The sequence below is a fragment of the Onychostruthus taczanowskii genome, unplaced genomic scaffold, assembly GCF_017590055.1.
Source record: "Onychostruthus taczanowskii isolate IOZ18803 unplaced genomic scaffold, ASM1759005v1 scaffold11, whole genome shotgun sequence".
NCBI classification, from domain to species: Eukaryota; Metazoa; Chordata; class Aves; order Passeriformes; family Passeridae; genus Onychostruthus; species Onychostruthus taczanowskii.
Genome location: NW_024497629.1, coordinates 9,511,213 through 9,526,395, shown reverse-complemented (window position 1 = coordinate 9,526,395; position 15,183 = coordinate 9,511,213). Strand labels below are relative to the sequence as shown.

Here is a 15,183-nt window from a genome sequence, read left to right as displayed (position 1 = left end):
ATTGGACACATACACTCCATCTTTCCATTAACTTGTTGGCAGATGAAAGGACTTAACATAAGATCCTGAATGTTTTCTTTCCAAGTTGGCTTCAGCCCAAAACATCAAATCCAGTTATGACATAGGTTAGCAACAGCAGTTCTATTTCCAGTATTAACTCCCAGTTTGTAATTGTTAAGTATGCCACACAGGGAGCGAAGCACATCACAAACAACATGATGGAGGCAATAGTAATCTGGTTTGTGCAATAAATGAGCATCAAATCCAATAAGCTTTTTCAAAGAAGTCTTACTTAATCATTTCTCAGAATTACTCTAAAATAAACGGTATGACTAAAGACATAAAATGAAACATCAATGTACATTTTATAGTGAGAACAACCAAAACTAATTTGTTAAGGATAGGAAGATATTGGCTGAAGGGTGTTCTCTCTGATAGGCTCTTAAGAAGTCACCATTATAGATCATGAGTTGTCAAAAAAAGCTATTTATTCATGGGAATATCCAAAATCTAGGATGCGAGTTTGGTTCAAAGGTGAAATCACACTAAGAATGCTGGCTTGGGTTTTTTTGTTTGTGTGTTTTGTTTTCTTCTCTCTTCAGAAACAATAAGGACCTAAACTCCCTGCTTCTGTTAAGCAAAAACTGGTTTGGCCAGTTAAGGATGGCAGATCTCAGACTACCAGGGAAAAAGAGTTTACAACATCAAAACACCACAGCCTGACATTATGTTGGCAAAACACAGCTTCAAACAAAGACCAACTCAGTTACTGTGCTTTTAAAACCATGGCTTTTTATCACACACTCACAGTGCACATGAACATAATGAGATGAACTCAAAATCTCTACTCTGTCACATGTATCAGCAGTACACTGATAACAAAATCAGCTGGAAAATAACACAGTATGAAATATTAGAAAGCAGGCATTCTTTTTTACAGTGCTGGACACTTTCAGAGGATATCTTCTCTAATCAATGTGTGTGGAACTTTATAACAGGGTATTTATTCCATCATGATCATACATACTCATTACAGTGTACTTCCTAGCTAATACATAAACAGCATTTTTCCCAGAACTAATTTGCATGCATCTGTCTCCTCTTGGAAGCCCTTTTATGGTCCTACAGAGTCGTCTAAAGGGGTCTCTAGTGGTCATACTCAATCAGTGCCTCAATATTACAGGTGACCTTTCCTTGAACTTTTTTTGGGAATCAGCTGTTAGTTCTTGAGATAGAACTTGGTCAAAAAAAACCCACTATATTCCTCATTATCTGTTTATCCAATAGTTCCAGCTATGTTTACCATCCTGTGCGCATACTTTTACATTCTTTTCTCCTTTCGTTGCTAGTTAATCGTTAAGCTCCATCTAGCAACTCCAGGGGAACTGAAAATTCCTATTCTGAAATCTATAAATACAGGGTATTCAAATGTGTATTTGAATGACAAGTTTTTATTTGAAAGCCCAGAGAACCTCTACAGTGTCTGAAATTTTACAAAAACTTCATAAGCTACTCACTTTCCTAGGCATTTAAAAATAAAGCAAAATAACCAACACCTAGGGAGGTATCTTTCTCAAATGCAACCAGAAGCTGGCATTTTGTCAATTAAGATCTTACTTCACTACAATTATATTCCTCTGGTATATGAGAAACTGACATACATCTTAAAATAAGGAACAGATATTGAAAGTAAGTCTCTTGTCCATACAGAAAGCACAAATCTGGTAAGGACAACAGTGAGTTCAATTAGCAAGTAGAACAAATACTCTCCATCTTTAAAATGACAGCTTCTCAGTGCTCTCTGTGGGAAGGTAAAAAAATAGGAGAGGGCTTCATTACACTCTCCCTTGAACGAGCTACTATCCAACACAGTCTGTATTCCTCCATGTCTGTTATCTTCCTGCTTTTCCCAGTTCAGCAATCATTCCCATGAGATCAGCCAAGCCTCATCTCCAAGCACAACAGCAGCCCTTTAAACATCTACAGTATGCAGCAATCCACACAAGCAATGGACACTACTTTGATATGTTACATCTTTTCAAATTAATCCAATTTTTAATAATAATTTAGTAACATTTAGAATTATACTTTTATATTAAAATATTTTATCTGACCTTTTATATTCAATTCCATTACAGAAAATTATTTGCTGATGTATTGTACAGGTAGACCTTCTACAAATCTCAGCCATGACTGAACTTCTAAAATTCTGCAGATTTGTGATGACCTCAAATTTTTTTCTAGCTTTTTCCACCATGAAGAACAAAACCCAATTCATTTTAGTCTGGGCCTTCAGTCCAATTTTTCAATGACATGCTTAGTCAATGGAATAATTGGGGTTTTATGTGTGTGTGTGTAAGATAGAGAGGAAGCAGTAGAATCAAGAGCATTACTGAGCCAAAAGGCAGGTCAGAAAGGTTAGGAATGATCTGTACAGGTGACATTACTATATAGAATATACCACTGCACTAATACAACCAATATGCTCAAAAGCCACATCTCAGAATAGGTACACCTTCTTAGCAGCTTAGGTCACTTTAACTGAAAACAGAAGAACACACCAAAATCTCAGCTACAGAAAATCACAATACTATAGCCAAACCAAAATAGCTTCTTCACCTTTGAATATATTATTCTAGAATAAAAAGCAGAGGTAGGGAAGTTTTTCTTTGCAAAAGATGGCTTAGCTATCAGAATGATCACTTAAAACAAGTAAGCATAATGAGCACTTATCTAAATTTGCAGACAAATTGAAATTCTCAAACAGATCTGTTCACTTATGTGCTAAAAGACTAGCCATGTTGATTCAACTGATGTTGAATTTAAAATACTTCCCAAAGCAAGAAGAAAATATCCATACTGAAGAGCTACATCAAATTTCTTTGTAACAAAAATACTACGAAGATGCACACATCAAGCAAACAGGTTTTCACTTTGCTATGTGTAGTTGTTCTCACTTTCCAGGAAAAAATAAAACTCCAGTCTGGACTCCCTCGTTCAAGGGGAACAAGGAAAAAAAATGGGCACATGTTACTCAGGAGAAGTGCACATTAGTCAAAATAATAAATGTGAAGAAAGTATGCTGTAATCAAGTCTGCAAAGGATGTATCACAGGGCTTCATTAGGTCAACACAGGAACAGGTAAACAAGAGTGAAAAGTCAACAAATGTCAGGACCACTGAATGATAAAGAGGACTCATCTATTTCAGTTTTATTGCTGTTTCAGAACTCTTGCTTAAAGTCAGCACAGTACTCAAGAAAAAGCCCCACAGAAAGAGAAGATCTAAGAGCTGTGGTTCAAGGGATTTACAGCAGAAACCCTTCAGAAACAGAAAGCAACACAGTGGTAACCATGCACTCCGTAAAAAGTGACTCTTATCTTCCTTATGCCTTAATCTTTTTTCCTTTATTAGACTGCTCTTTGAGCACTCCACTATTTCTTTTCAACATCCCAGAACTGCAGTATTTTCATAGCAACTCCTGTACCCCACTCTGGACTCAGAAATGGGTTGTACTGTCATCAGCACAGATGCGTGTTCACACACAACCTCAACCACTTGCATAAGGATGTGAGAAGAATGTGACAAAACAAAGCAGGTGACTACAAGCTGTTCAGGTAAAGAGTATTTAGTTTAAATGTTTACTGCAGAAACCTTAGGTCTAACTACATTTGGAGTTTTTCCACTGCTTTGCAAAAAACTGAAGAAAACACACTCTATGAAAGCATGTGAGAGAGCAAAATTCACTGCTGCTTCTGTAAATATTAAAGAATTAAAGCAGTTCTGTAATTCACATCCTCACAACAATATTCATGAACCTGAATACTATGGATTTATTTTCTTTTTGCACTAAATCTTTCTATCACTTCATAAATAGCCCATCTTTTCTAACACTGTAACCCAGTGTTTGCTCTTTTCCAACCCCGTTCATGACAGATTTCACCTCTTCCTTCAAGATAGTGACTTTCTCTTGTCAATTTTTCCTATTATCCCAACCATTTCATCCTTCTCTACACGTTTTTCATTGCAGAGTTAACTCCTTACCTATTGTTTGTTGAGTAAGTCAACACCTAACCACAAACAGTAAAACCTGGGAAAGGTGTCACTGAACAGGACCCTCCTGATGATACACTCCCTCCCTTCCAAGAGTTCAAAGGGAAGTTAAGAAACCACTAAAAACCTGGCTAGCAAATCGAAACAATTCAAAACATTACTGAGAACAGAACATACAGAATGAAGAACAGAACTTTATTTCCAGCTTTTTTTCACCCACTACCACTACAGTTTCTATCATCAAAGAAAACCATGTTTTGCCATCCACCCTTCATTCTCCTGACTGCTGCTAGCAGCATATAAGGAAAGAACAGGGCAAAGTAGGGGCACAATTTGCTTATCCTACCACTCCCTTGCCTTCAGTGTTTGCATTTTACACACCCGTGAATGCTCATTTTACTCACATCTGTTCCTTAGAAATTTCCTGGGTCATATCTGAAAAATCAGTTACAAGCTGCTCTGCGTTCCACAACCAGATCCTTAGACAAGGGTCTAATGTTGAAAGAAAGAAACTTGGGACACTCTTCACTTTATTCTTTTTACTACTTTGATAATGCTTCAGTCAAATGTTAGGCCATCTAAATTCTGGACAGGACAAACATTTTGATATCCATTCCATGTTTAGACAAAAAAGGTTTTTATCAGACTAAAACATTTCAGCCCTCAGGAGGCTACTTTATGTTGACTTGGCAGAAAACAAGGGATTATCATCATCTAAAGACGATAAGATAGAAGACATCACTAATGCTCAAAATTTTGAGAAATAACAGATCTAACTAGGAGACATACTCAGATGTACTCCGCAGGCAAATCAGGCACATAACGCTTCTCAGCAAAATTCCCTACCCCCCCTCCAAGCTTTGCCTTTTCTCCAAACTACAGCTGCATTTTGAGAAATAACAGATCTAACTAACTAGGAGACATACTCAGATGTACTCTGCAGGCAAATCAGGCAAAATTCCCTACCCCTACTCCAAGCTTTGCTTTTTCTCCAAACTACAGCTGTACTCACCTCCAAGGCATCAAAATAAAGGAGAAAAAATTGCTAAACTGCTTTCTTACATCATATGCATGTAAGAAATAAATATTTCATAGATATATACATGGGAAAAAAAAATTCCTGCCCACTCTCCTTGAGGGCTTAAAGGTGAAACACAGGCTCAGCATAGGTCAGTGCTTTTATGTGGAAACAAGTGTGTTAAGGGCATGATGAAAGCAACTTGGATAACAAGGAAGCCTATGCAGAAAATTATGTAAAGGTACAGCAAGCAGGCTTATGATCACTAAATTAAGGAAGTTTGTGTGGCTAATGCAATTCATGTTTAGGAAGACCTGGATTTTTAGACTTTGTCTATTCTTAAAAAAAAAAAACAGTTTAGATTCTTTGATGATTGATGGCACCCACGTAGAAAATTGTATTTATTCTACATAAATGAGCAAACTTGACCAAATAAAAGCTAAAACTAGATTGGGAAAAAAATTTAAAAAAATTTAAAAAAAAACAACCACAAAAACCAAGAAAAGCGTGGAAATAGTAGAGAACTTGTTTTTCTTCTGGTGAAAAAACACTGCTTATTTTTACATCCTGGAGTTTAAGTCAAGTGCACAATCATAAGCATGACATTTTATTCTGTCCACATATCTTCACACATCTATGCTGTTAGTAGTTGGAGCCACATTCTTCCTTTCCTTATCTAGAAGATAATCACTGAAGTTCAGACTGTATTTCAGGATCTCAACATCAATCTTTTCGACAACTCATATAAAAAGTTGATGTTCACATACTGTCATAGTCAGTCTCCTATCTCCCCTGCTCAACTATTCCTCTACTATAAATTACCAATTTCTACAACAAATGAAGGGCACAAATAACCCCTACAATTTCTGTGTATTTTCAGTAAAAAAATTTTGCTCCCTCTGGTGGAAGAAGTGAAAGCAATGATTATTCTCTGAACTCCCCAACCCCACAGCGACCAAAAAGACAAAAAGAAAGCTTTGCACCCCTAGAATCATTGTCAAAGCAAATTTAAATCTTTCCAATTTAATGAAAAGTAAGCTGACACATCAAGATAAGTCATTTGTCAATAGAAGATCAGCAAGGCAGTGATAGAATTGGAAACAGACCCACACATTATTTGTCAGGCTTCACCTTACAGAAAGAAGAAAGAAGCAGAGGCATAAATATTACATGAGAACAAACAGGAAAAATATAAGCTAGGTGACAGATGTAACTACAATAAAATAATTCAAATTGCAACCTCAATGCATTATGCTACATGTGACAGCAGCCAAGTTTTTAAGGTAAACCTTCCCATACTTCTCTTGCGAAGTAGTCCAGGTTGGGAAGGACATGGCTACTTTTGCTCCTTGTCCCCTGAAAAGACACAAGGAATATGAAGTACATTAATATTTGTTCATTCATTCATTAACTCTAAGGACCTAATGTGCCACAGCTGTTGACAGAATGCTTTCTTTCCTGAGCAGCCAATTTACGTTCTCCAAGATGTGAAAAACAGTTTTTACGAGGCTTTTCACTCCCAAGCAGTGGGGCTTTTTTCATACTACAAAATACAGAAGAAAGGTAAGTTTGCTCTAGGTTCTTGCTGACACTGAGCATCTTCCCTCTCATCAAATGATTGAAAATAACAACAGAAAAAACAGGCCCAAGAAGCCTATAAAGAACACATTAACTTTTCCAAGTAGTCCTCTAGGTTAACTTGGTGCAAGACAAAATGAGAGACAAAGGAAATCTTAACACAGCAACAAGTTACTGCACAATACCTTGTTGGGGGTTACACACAGAAGCAGAAAACTAGTTCTTCTCCATTCCTTTAGCTACCTAGTACTCTAGTTCCAAGAAAAAAAAGTCTAGCAAATTGATAAAGTAACAAAGCTTTTCTTTTGCTACACAGCTGGGCACATAGAGAAGACTGCTGTGTCAAATGATGGAGCTCACCCTTCATATTATGCACTGACTTCCAACTAGCACATAACCAACACCATTCTCAAATCTCTGCCTCTAGTTCTGCCAAGCATTAAGTTAAAAAAGTAATCAATTTCTCTCACACAGAGATGTGGATCTGATTGATTAATCTTAGAGATAGCAACTTCACCTTGAACTTAAGTTTCTACTTCCATACACTGCAAAATAGGGAAGGTTCTCCATTCATTTGTCTGAGCACCAGTAAGGCAACATGGACACATGGTACCTCAATTTGTCTTCCAATAGTTATATGCCTTAGCAGGATAATTAGATAGTAATGGCTTAAATCTAAATCACAATTTAAGCAACATTTTGGATAAAGATTAGTACCTAATTGTGGTCAAAACCGAAACTGAGTGCAGAAAAAAACCCCCTACTGTCTCCAGCAGTTCTGAGTGCTGGTATTACACCAGAGTGCCTATTTCAAGCCACTGCTATATTGGTATGACTGTAGTCATAGTACAGATTTGGAGCAAGTAGTAGAAACAATGTACTAACAAAAACCTTCATTCTTCTATTATTTTTTCAAAGCAGTGCTACATTTTCATTCTGAATATGCTTATAGTATCACCAAATGTCATGCATAATCTCTGAGCAAACACACCAAAGAGTATCAGAACTTTCTTTTTCTTCCCTGACCTCATTATCTCCTTCACTCCCTTTGATTTGATTACACTGAACACAATTCACATTCTTTCTGTATTACAAACTTACTATCAAGATAGAATCTTGAGCTGAGGTTGCAAAAAACTTTCTTTTTTTTAATCAGGTTTTTATAGATATAGTCTCCTCAATGCAGCAAAATTTTGAAGCCCTTCAATTCATACTCCAGTCACAATCAGTGCCCTTCATACACAACTGGACCTATATTATGTACAGTCAAAAAACAGTGTATGTCTGACTTCCAACTGCTTACAACAAACTTTCTAAAACTACATGCCTAGCCACCCTCCGGTGTGATTACTCCCAAGAGCTCCAACAGTACTTTATAAAAACTTCTTGGCTCCACAGGAGCATCTGTTCCAAAACATTCAATACAGGGAAGTTTTCCAGGCTTTGATAAAAAGTAATGTCATTATCATCAAAATGTCGTACCTACAACATTAAAACAATTCTGGCAGTAGTCACACCATGTGATAAACAATTACATTATGACTACTGCTATGAGTACACACCACCAACATCATGCCATAAAAAGATGGTCAATACTGACGTGTTTTACAGTATCCTGTAGAAGCTGTACATTTTATGGAAATAACCACATGGCACCTGGCAAGAGCAGCTGAGCACCTGCAGGTATGAGGCACCCAGCCACGAGGTGCCATCGATCCCAGCCACAGGTATCATTGCCAGGGGTGCACAGTATCTATTCCATCCCAGCAAGCTCAATTTCAACTTGCCTGTTGTACCTGTTTTCTAGAAGGTACTTTTTCATGTATATCCTTAACCGTCCTTCCATTCAAACAAGTGGCTGAGGAATGGGGGAAGAAAAAAGAAGAATGTCTAACTCAGTCACTTCCAAAATACTTTCACTAGGCATGCTCCTTCCTCTGTGTTTCATTTCCAGTTACTTCTCTCACTTGCCAGGTGTATTTTGTAACAGCAAGCCACCAAAGTCTCCCTCTACTGAAGCACAGACTGTTTTCTTTGATGTGTTTCACTCATATATACATGAATGAAGCATTACAAAAAAAAACCCAACATGAAATTTCTTGATGCCACAAAATTTATATGAAGATTACTTTTCTTATGTACTCCTAAATACATAAAAATTCTGTAGATTTCGGAGGTCCAGACCACTTCCCCCATAACAAACATTTTGGTCCAGCTTCAGTGATTAAACTCGGCAAAGCTTAGCTTCCCAATCTTATTTTGTAATCTCCTGATATTTTGTGAAGATACCAGGATTAACAGCCTTCAGGAATTTTTGTATCACTTGGACAATAGATGCCACAGAAGCGCTCTGCCTACAATGCACACACGAATTCCCAGCAGCATTGTGTGCGGCGCACATTATTTAACACCGCGTGTAAACCCCCCTGGCAGGCGCATCCAGGCGCGGCGCGCCGCTCAGCATTTGCAATTATTGCCCAACCTTTGCATCCCTTGAACTGATACCGGCCCCGCTCCCAGCTGCGGATCCACATCTGGCCGACCGGCGATGCCAACAAGTTGGGGCGAGGCAGGGCCGGGCAGGACACGCTTGGATGCGGGCGGGATGCTGGACCAGCCGGGGCGGGCGCGGAGCGGGCGCACCTGCCCGCGAATCGCGGCCGCCGCCGGCCGCGGGGGGCCGGGGCGGGGCAGCACGGCGCGGAGCGGGGGCGCGGTGCGGTCCCTCCCCGGCGAGCCCGCGGGAGCGGCGGCGGGGCGGGCGCCTCCCCATCCTCACCTGGTCGACGGGCAGGCGCACGGCGTTGCTGAGGGGCTGCAGCAGCGTGGAGCCCGTGGTGCTGGTGGCCATGGCGAGGCCGGGAGCCGCTCCCCGCCCGGGCTCCCGCGGCGGCGGCAACAACAGCGGCGCGAGCGGCCCCAGCCCCGCACGGCGCCGTGACAACAAGGGGCGGGCGCGGTCCCGCGGATGACTGACAGCGCCGGCGACCAATCGCTACGCGGAGCCGCCGCGGAGTGACGGGCGGACTCGCCCAATCCCCGCCCCCCAGCGGGCTGGGCGGGACGAGGCGGTGCCGCGGCCGCCGCTCCGCGCTGAGGGTGGGTGGGAGGGAGCTGCGCGCACCGCGCAGGTACCGCGCAGGGCCCGGCGCTGCCTCGCCCGGTCCCAGCCTGCGCTGGGGGACATTCTGCTGCGACATTCTTCTCAGGACGAGACATTGGAACGGGCTGCCCAGGGCCGTGGTGGAGTCACCATCCCTGGAGGCGTTAAAGGAAAGACCACTCAGTGCCGGTCTGGTTGACATGGTGGCGTTCGCTCGTAGGTCGAACTCCACTCGATAATCGCGGAGTCTCGAAAAAAACGACGCTGTGATTCTGAGCTGTGATTCTGAGCGCTGACCCGCGCCCAGGTGTGCGGGGTGAGCGCTGAGGGCGCGGCTGGGTGATGGATGCGGGCACCTCATGGGAAGTGGCACTTCCCTGCGCGGGGTGGGCGGGCAGGGACAGCCGGGCAGGAGCACGGTGCTGGCTGGGTCGGTTCCCGGTGGCCCCTGAGGTGGTGTCCGTCGCTGAGGGTAGCCCAGACCGTGTGGGTGCAGGTAACTGTGCAGGTAATGAAGAGCTCAGCCCACGCCCGGCTCTGGACCATCGGCCCTTCGCCCAGACGGGCACATGGGCGCTCAGCAGCGGCGTACGCAGAGCGGGATGAGTGATGGATAAACACTGGGCATGTTCTTCAGGGTGACCTGGAACCCTGAAGAAGTGGCTCAAAAAATGGATAAAGAAACTGTGTTCTTAAAGCCACCCATGAACTTAAGGAAGTCTGTCTATGATGCTGTAAGATACAGGTTTTATTTTATTATTGGCCTAATTCTTAAATACAGAAACGCAATAAAAGCACCCGTTCATCAGTGGGTTCAATCTAGCAGTGCTGTTTCCTTAAAGAAAGCAAGAAGTGATGTGATGGCCATAGTAGTGAATTGGTGTGCAGCACAACTCTTCCACTGGTCCAGTCAACGTTACCCAGTGTGAAACAAAACACTTCAGTGAAGGCATTAGGGAAGTGCAGAAAGCTCTACCAGATGAGCTTATGCAGTAGGCTACTTATTAAAGCCATTCTGGTTTAGTGCCCTGCCTGCTATTTACATTAGAGCTTTCTGTAGAATTTTTCTTTCCCTATGAAATATCTGAAATACTAATTGTTCTAAAAGGCAATTAATATTTTTGTGGTGAAGGAGGTTGCAAAGGAATAATCTGGTCTTATCTATAAAACTGCTCAAGATCCCTGTGTTTCTTGGGATCAGACTGCAAGTTATTTCTTGCAGTTTATCAAACAGTTTTTATCATTTTTGTATGTTGCACCTCTAAACCACAATACAATCAGAAATTTGCCCTCACCACAAAAAATGTCACCATTTTAAGCACGTAAAAGATTAAATGCTTTATCCAATGTCCTACTAGCAGTCTGTGTCTGGAAAAGTGGCCAGGTGTAGTGATTTACATAGCCATTTAAGTTCATGGTTAATGCTAATTGATAATAGCAGGAAAATAGAGGTAAGTGTAATTATCTGAAAACACATGTTGTTTCTCTTACTAAATTGCAGACCACACTCTGTACTTATGTTTTAGCTTGTGGTAAGGTCTTTTGTCTGAATTTAGAGACCGGTTAATAGGTGCAAATAAGTGGTTTTAATTAGATTGCTTCACTGCATGACAGGCAATTACAATTGGGGTAGCATCTGCAGAAGCAATAGCATAATGTTCTTGTGGTAAAGCAAAAAAGAGCTGCTTTCAGAAAGGGAAAAAAACCGCCAAACTTTTCCCAATTAATGCTGAATCAGTTTCTTACATCTAAACTTGCAAATTATATATGTGTGTGAATAACATCATAGGAGTGCAGTGTCACTAAGCTCAGTACAGTCTGCATTACACTATACATATGTATATATGTATATGAAGACTCAGCTCACTTTATCTGATTTTCTTTAATTAAGATACATATCTACACACAGAAATCTTTGGAAATCTTAAACTAAACATTCTCAAATGAAGCCACAAAAGAGCTGCTTTAGAAAAGGCTGATACCTAATTCTGAATCTGTCTAATCACAAGAAATTATTCTGGTGCACGTGTATAAACCTATGGAGATGCCATTACTGTCACTTTGATGAAATACTGGCAGCAGTGAATTGACCTACTGAACGAACTCCTTGTTTCCAATTAACAAAAGAAACAAACTCATGATTTCACAGCATAAATGTTGGTTGGATTTAAAACACAATGTTTTATTTTTCTGGTAAATTCTGTTCTTTTGTGAGTGTATTTATTCTTGCAATGCCCAAAAAATAGCAAAAATATTATTTCCTGTATGACTCCTAGGAGTTCATCTGTCAAACATACATCTATACTGTGTATCACAGTATTATCATAAATAGTTTGCACCTATGGCATTAAGTTACATAGTTATGTCTTTCACAAGTTTTCAGTGGAGAAATGTGGTGCTTTGGGAAGACTGACTTGTGCTCTTATTCAGGAAGGTGTGTGTTGGGGAACTCAACATCACAGAAATACATCTTGAAAACAGTTACGAAATAATAGTCCCTTTGTTGAAACCCTCCCTTGGTGGGGGAGATTGGTTACATGGAAGAACAAAAGGTGTCCTGCCCCACAGAGCTGAAAATCGAAGTTTGCAATTAAAAGTGAAGTGTACAAATGTTGCTTGAGAAGAAAGTAACAGGAAAATAAGGGATTTCTGACAGAGAAAATGTGGCTTGTCTTTGATGTCTGCTGTATAAATGTGTGGTAAGGGCTGTCACTGCAGTAAAACTAGGTCTTCTGTTTTTCCTCTTTTCTTTTCTTTGAAAGAAGGTTTTATTACAGGTGTTTTCAGAAACTTCCTGCCTGTGTGTGAATACTGGGTGTGGGAAGGTGAAGCAAAGTCTGGCGACAGGTAGCGTTCTGCATCACATCGACACAATGACAATGCAGTTGCTCCTGAAAGGTAAATGATGCTGTGAAAAAGAAGGTTGGTGAGTGATACACAGGAACTGATGTACTGAGAGTAGTGAATCTGTAAAATTTCATGTGAATTGGACAGTTTTCAATAAACATGACTTACATACCTACTGTTTAAAATATTTTAATGTAAGAGAACAAGAAGTGATACTTCCACAAGGAAATTCTTTCCACCAAAGCCTGTCAGACAGAGTGCAGGAGGGTGTGGTGATTTAAGTAATTCCAGGAGAGTGGCTTGGCTTACCATGAACTTCTGATTTTCTACTTCTGATTAAGTTTTTATGGTCCCATAAATGCTTATAGTTCCTAGGCACAAAAATAATCACAAAGGCATCTCAGCCCTACAGAGATTCCTCAGCCTGTCAGAATGAAGTAACAAACACTAGAGGTTTCCTGTAAAGTTTGTTTATTTGAATGACACTGTAAGATATTCAGGTGCTTAACAATACCAGTCCTTCCCATATGACACTCTACGGCAGAATAACAAAACGAGAAGCACTGTGGTGGGGGACAGGAAGGGATAAAGTTTCTAGATGCACCATTGTGTACAGTTCTTGTTCCTCTTTGTTTTATAAGGCCATTCTAGGAACATATTCACAGTCAGAAAATAGGAACAATTACTGAAACTCCTTCTAACAAAATAAATGAAAAGGAAAATGAGTTTCAGTGTTAAGAGAGTCAACCACTTTTGCACAGTAAAATCTTATTTTAGACTTTCCTGTCTGGCTTGCTTAGCCTGAAATATTTGAGACTTCATTACAAAGAGGAGAATGTATCTTCAAAAGCTGATGCCAGTCAAATGGAAATACTTTTAATTAAAAAATCTGCTCTAAAAATTTAGGTATTTATATTTTTGCCTCACCCTTCCTGCAAAGCAGTCTTTTGCTATATCTTTAAATATTCTGCACAGCACAGTTAACTTCACATGCATCAGATGTTTTCTGAAATTATGTAATCTTTAATTAGCCATTTCAGCTATTTTAGTAATTTAGTGCTCTGTGTGATTCCTTAATATTTGTTGGAATTCTTCATGATGATACTGTTAATTGCTAGTTCAAGTAACATTTGTTTGTCTCTCTACTTATGAGGAAAAATATAAATTCCTTTTCACAGCTTAGAATCAAGACAGATAAAGTCTCCCTTTGGCTCTTCTAGCAGAATGCTTTGGTTTCTGATTTTTGACTTATTTTAGTCTTAGAGCTGCTCTGAGAGTGAACAACCTTCTCTGTTATTAAGGCAGCAATCAGTTTCAATCATATATTTGATTTAGATCAACTTTTTTTTCTTCTAAGTGCTTACATCTTGGAAATTCTCTTATGGGGAAATGCATTGGTGTCTCAAAAACATAGAGTCATGTTCAGCTCAGACCATTTTGGTTTTTGATTACAGCACAAAGTCTGTTAAAATCAGGCAGAGCTTCTAAAGAAGGATGAGTGAAAGCTGACTGTTCAGCTGTAAATATCAACTCTTATGTACAGATCGTAGGAGTTGTAATTTCTTTGCTAAAGGAACTTCCTGCTTTCATGATAAGGTCAAGCCAATGACTTCAACAACAAGTTACTCTGATAAATGGGTTACCTTTTAAAAGCAAATTCTACCAAAAAAAAATTATGGAGAAACAGTCCAAACTGATAGTGTACAGCATTTCAAAATGTAAAACCAGTGCCACGGGCAGTTTGGGATTTGTTGTCACTGTGATAATTGAAAATTTTAGGGCACAGAAGCTCTTTTTTCAGAACTGAAATAAAAGCAATGAACTTCAAAGCTAGGTTATGAGTTTAAGAACAGCTGTTTTGAGCTTAATTAATTATTTATTATAGACTGTGGGAGATGCAGAGGATGGGAGAGGCTGGTGATAACCTTGCAAGGAACCTACTACTATAAAACAGTAGTAAAAAAACTCGCAAATCTACCTTTTTTTATTGATTTAACTAGTAAAAAAAACCACATTCAGATGAAATGTATATGAATAAGTGTGCAGTGAATATATAATTAAGTTTTATTTCCTGTCATACTGTAACAGCAGGACATAGAAATAACAGTTTTTACAAGTTTCTCAGGTTTCTGTGATGTCTGAGTATCGTGTCTCCTTGGCTGAAAGGGGAGACCTGACTTTCCTCGATACCAGATATTACAAGTTCTCAAACTGATTTTTGCTGCTTAGAGAGCTCAGTTCCCAAGATTCCTCCCACTTGCCATAGGTTGGATGCAACAAGATAGGACTAAGATTCTTCTTTAGTTGGATTAATTGTTTTCCAAATAATAATATGCCTTATTAATCCCAAAGTTGCTTTAGAGTTGCTTTCAATGCCAAGATAAGCTTTCAGAATAAAATGAGTTTACTGTAAGAGCAAAGGTTGACCTGTAGGAGGGGATGCAAAGTAAATAACAAAAAGGCAATTTAAAATTAGGGTTACCAAGTAAGTTTTCCTTTCAGTTACTTCAAGTTCACAGTTAACTTGAAGTAGAGAAAGGGAGAACTATGGCATTTTCTTTTCCTCTATCCCAGGACTGGCTGGC

The 15,183-nt window shown here is 39.8% G+C and overlaps 1 protein-coding gene across 1 annotated transcript in view; it reads right to left on the bottom strand.

The window, feature by feature from the left end:
* MBOAT2 (membrane bound O-acyltransferase domain containing 2) overlaps positions 1 to 9,537 on the bottom strand; it is a 92,633-nt gene extending 83,096 nt beyond the window's left edge. Inside the window, exon 1 of the mRNA XM_041421799.1 lies at positions 9,428 to 9,537. Within this exon, the coding sequence (XP_041277733.1) occupies positions 9,428 to 9,499 (72 nt within the window). The 5' untranslated portion in view covers positions 9,500 to 9,537. The remainder of the gene's footprint in view (positions 1 to 9,427) is intronic.
* Between the last annotated feature and the right edge of the window lie 5,646 nt (positions 9,538 to 15,183).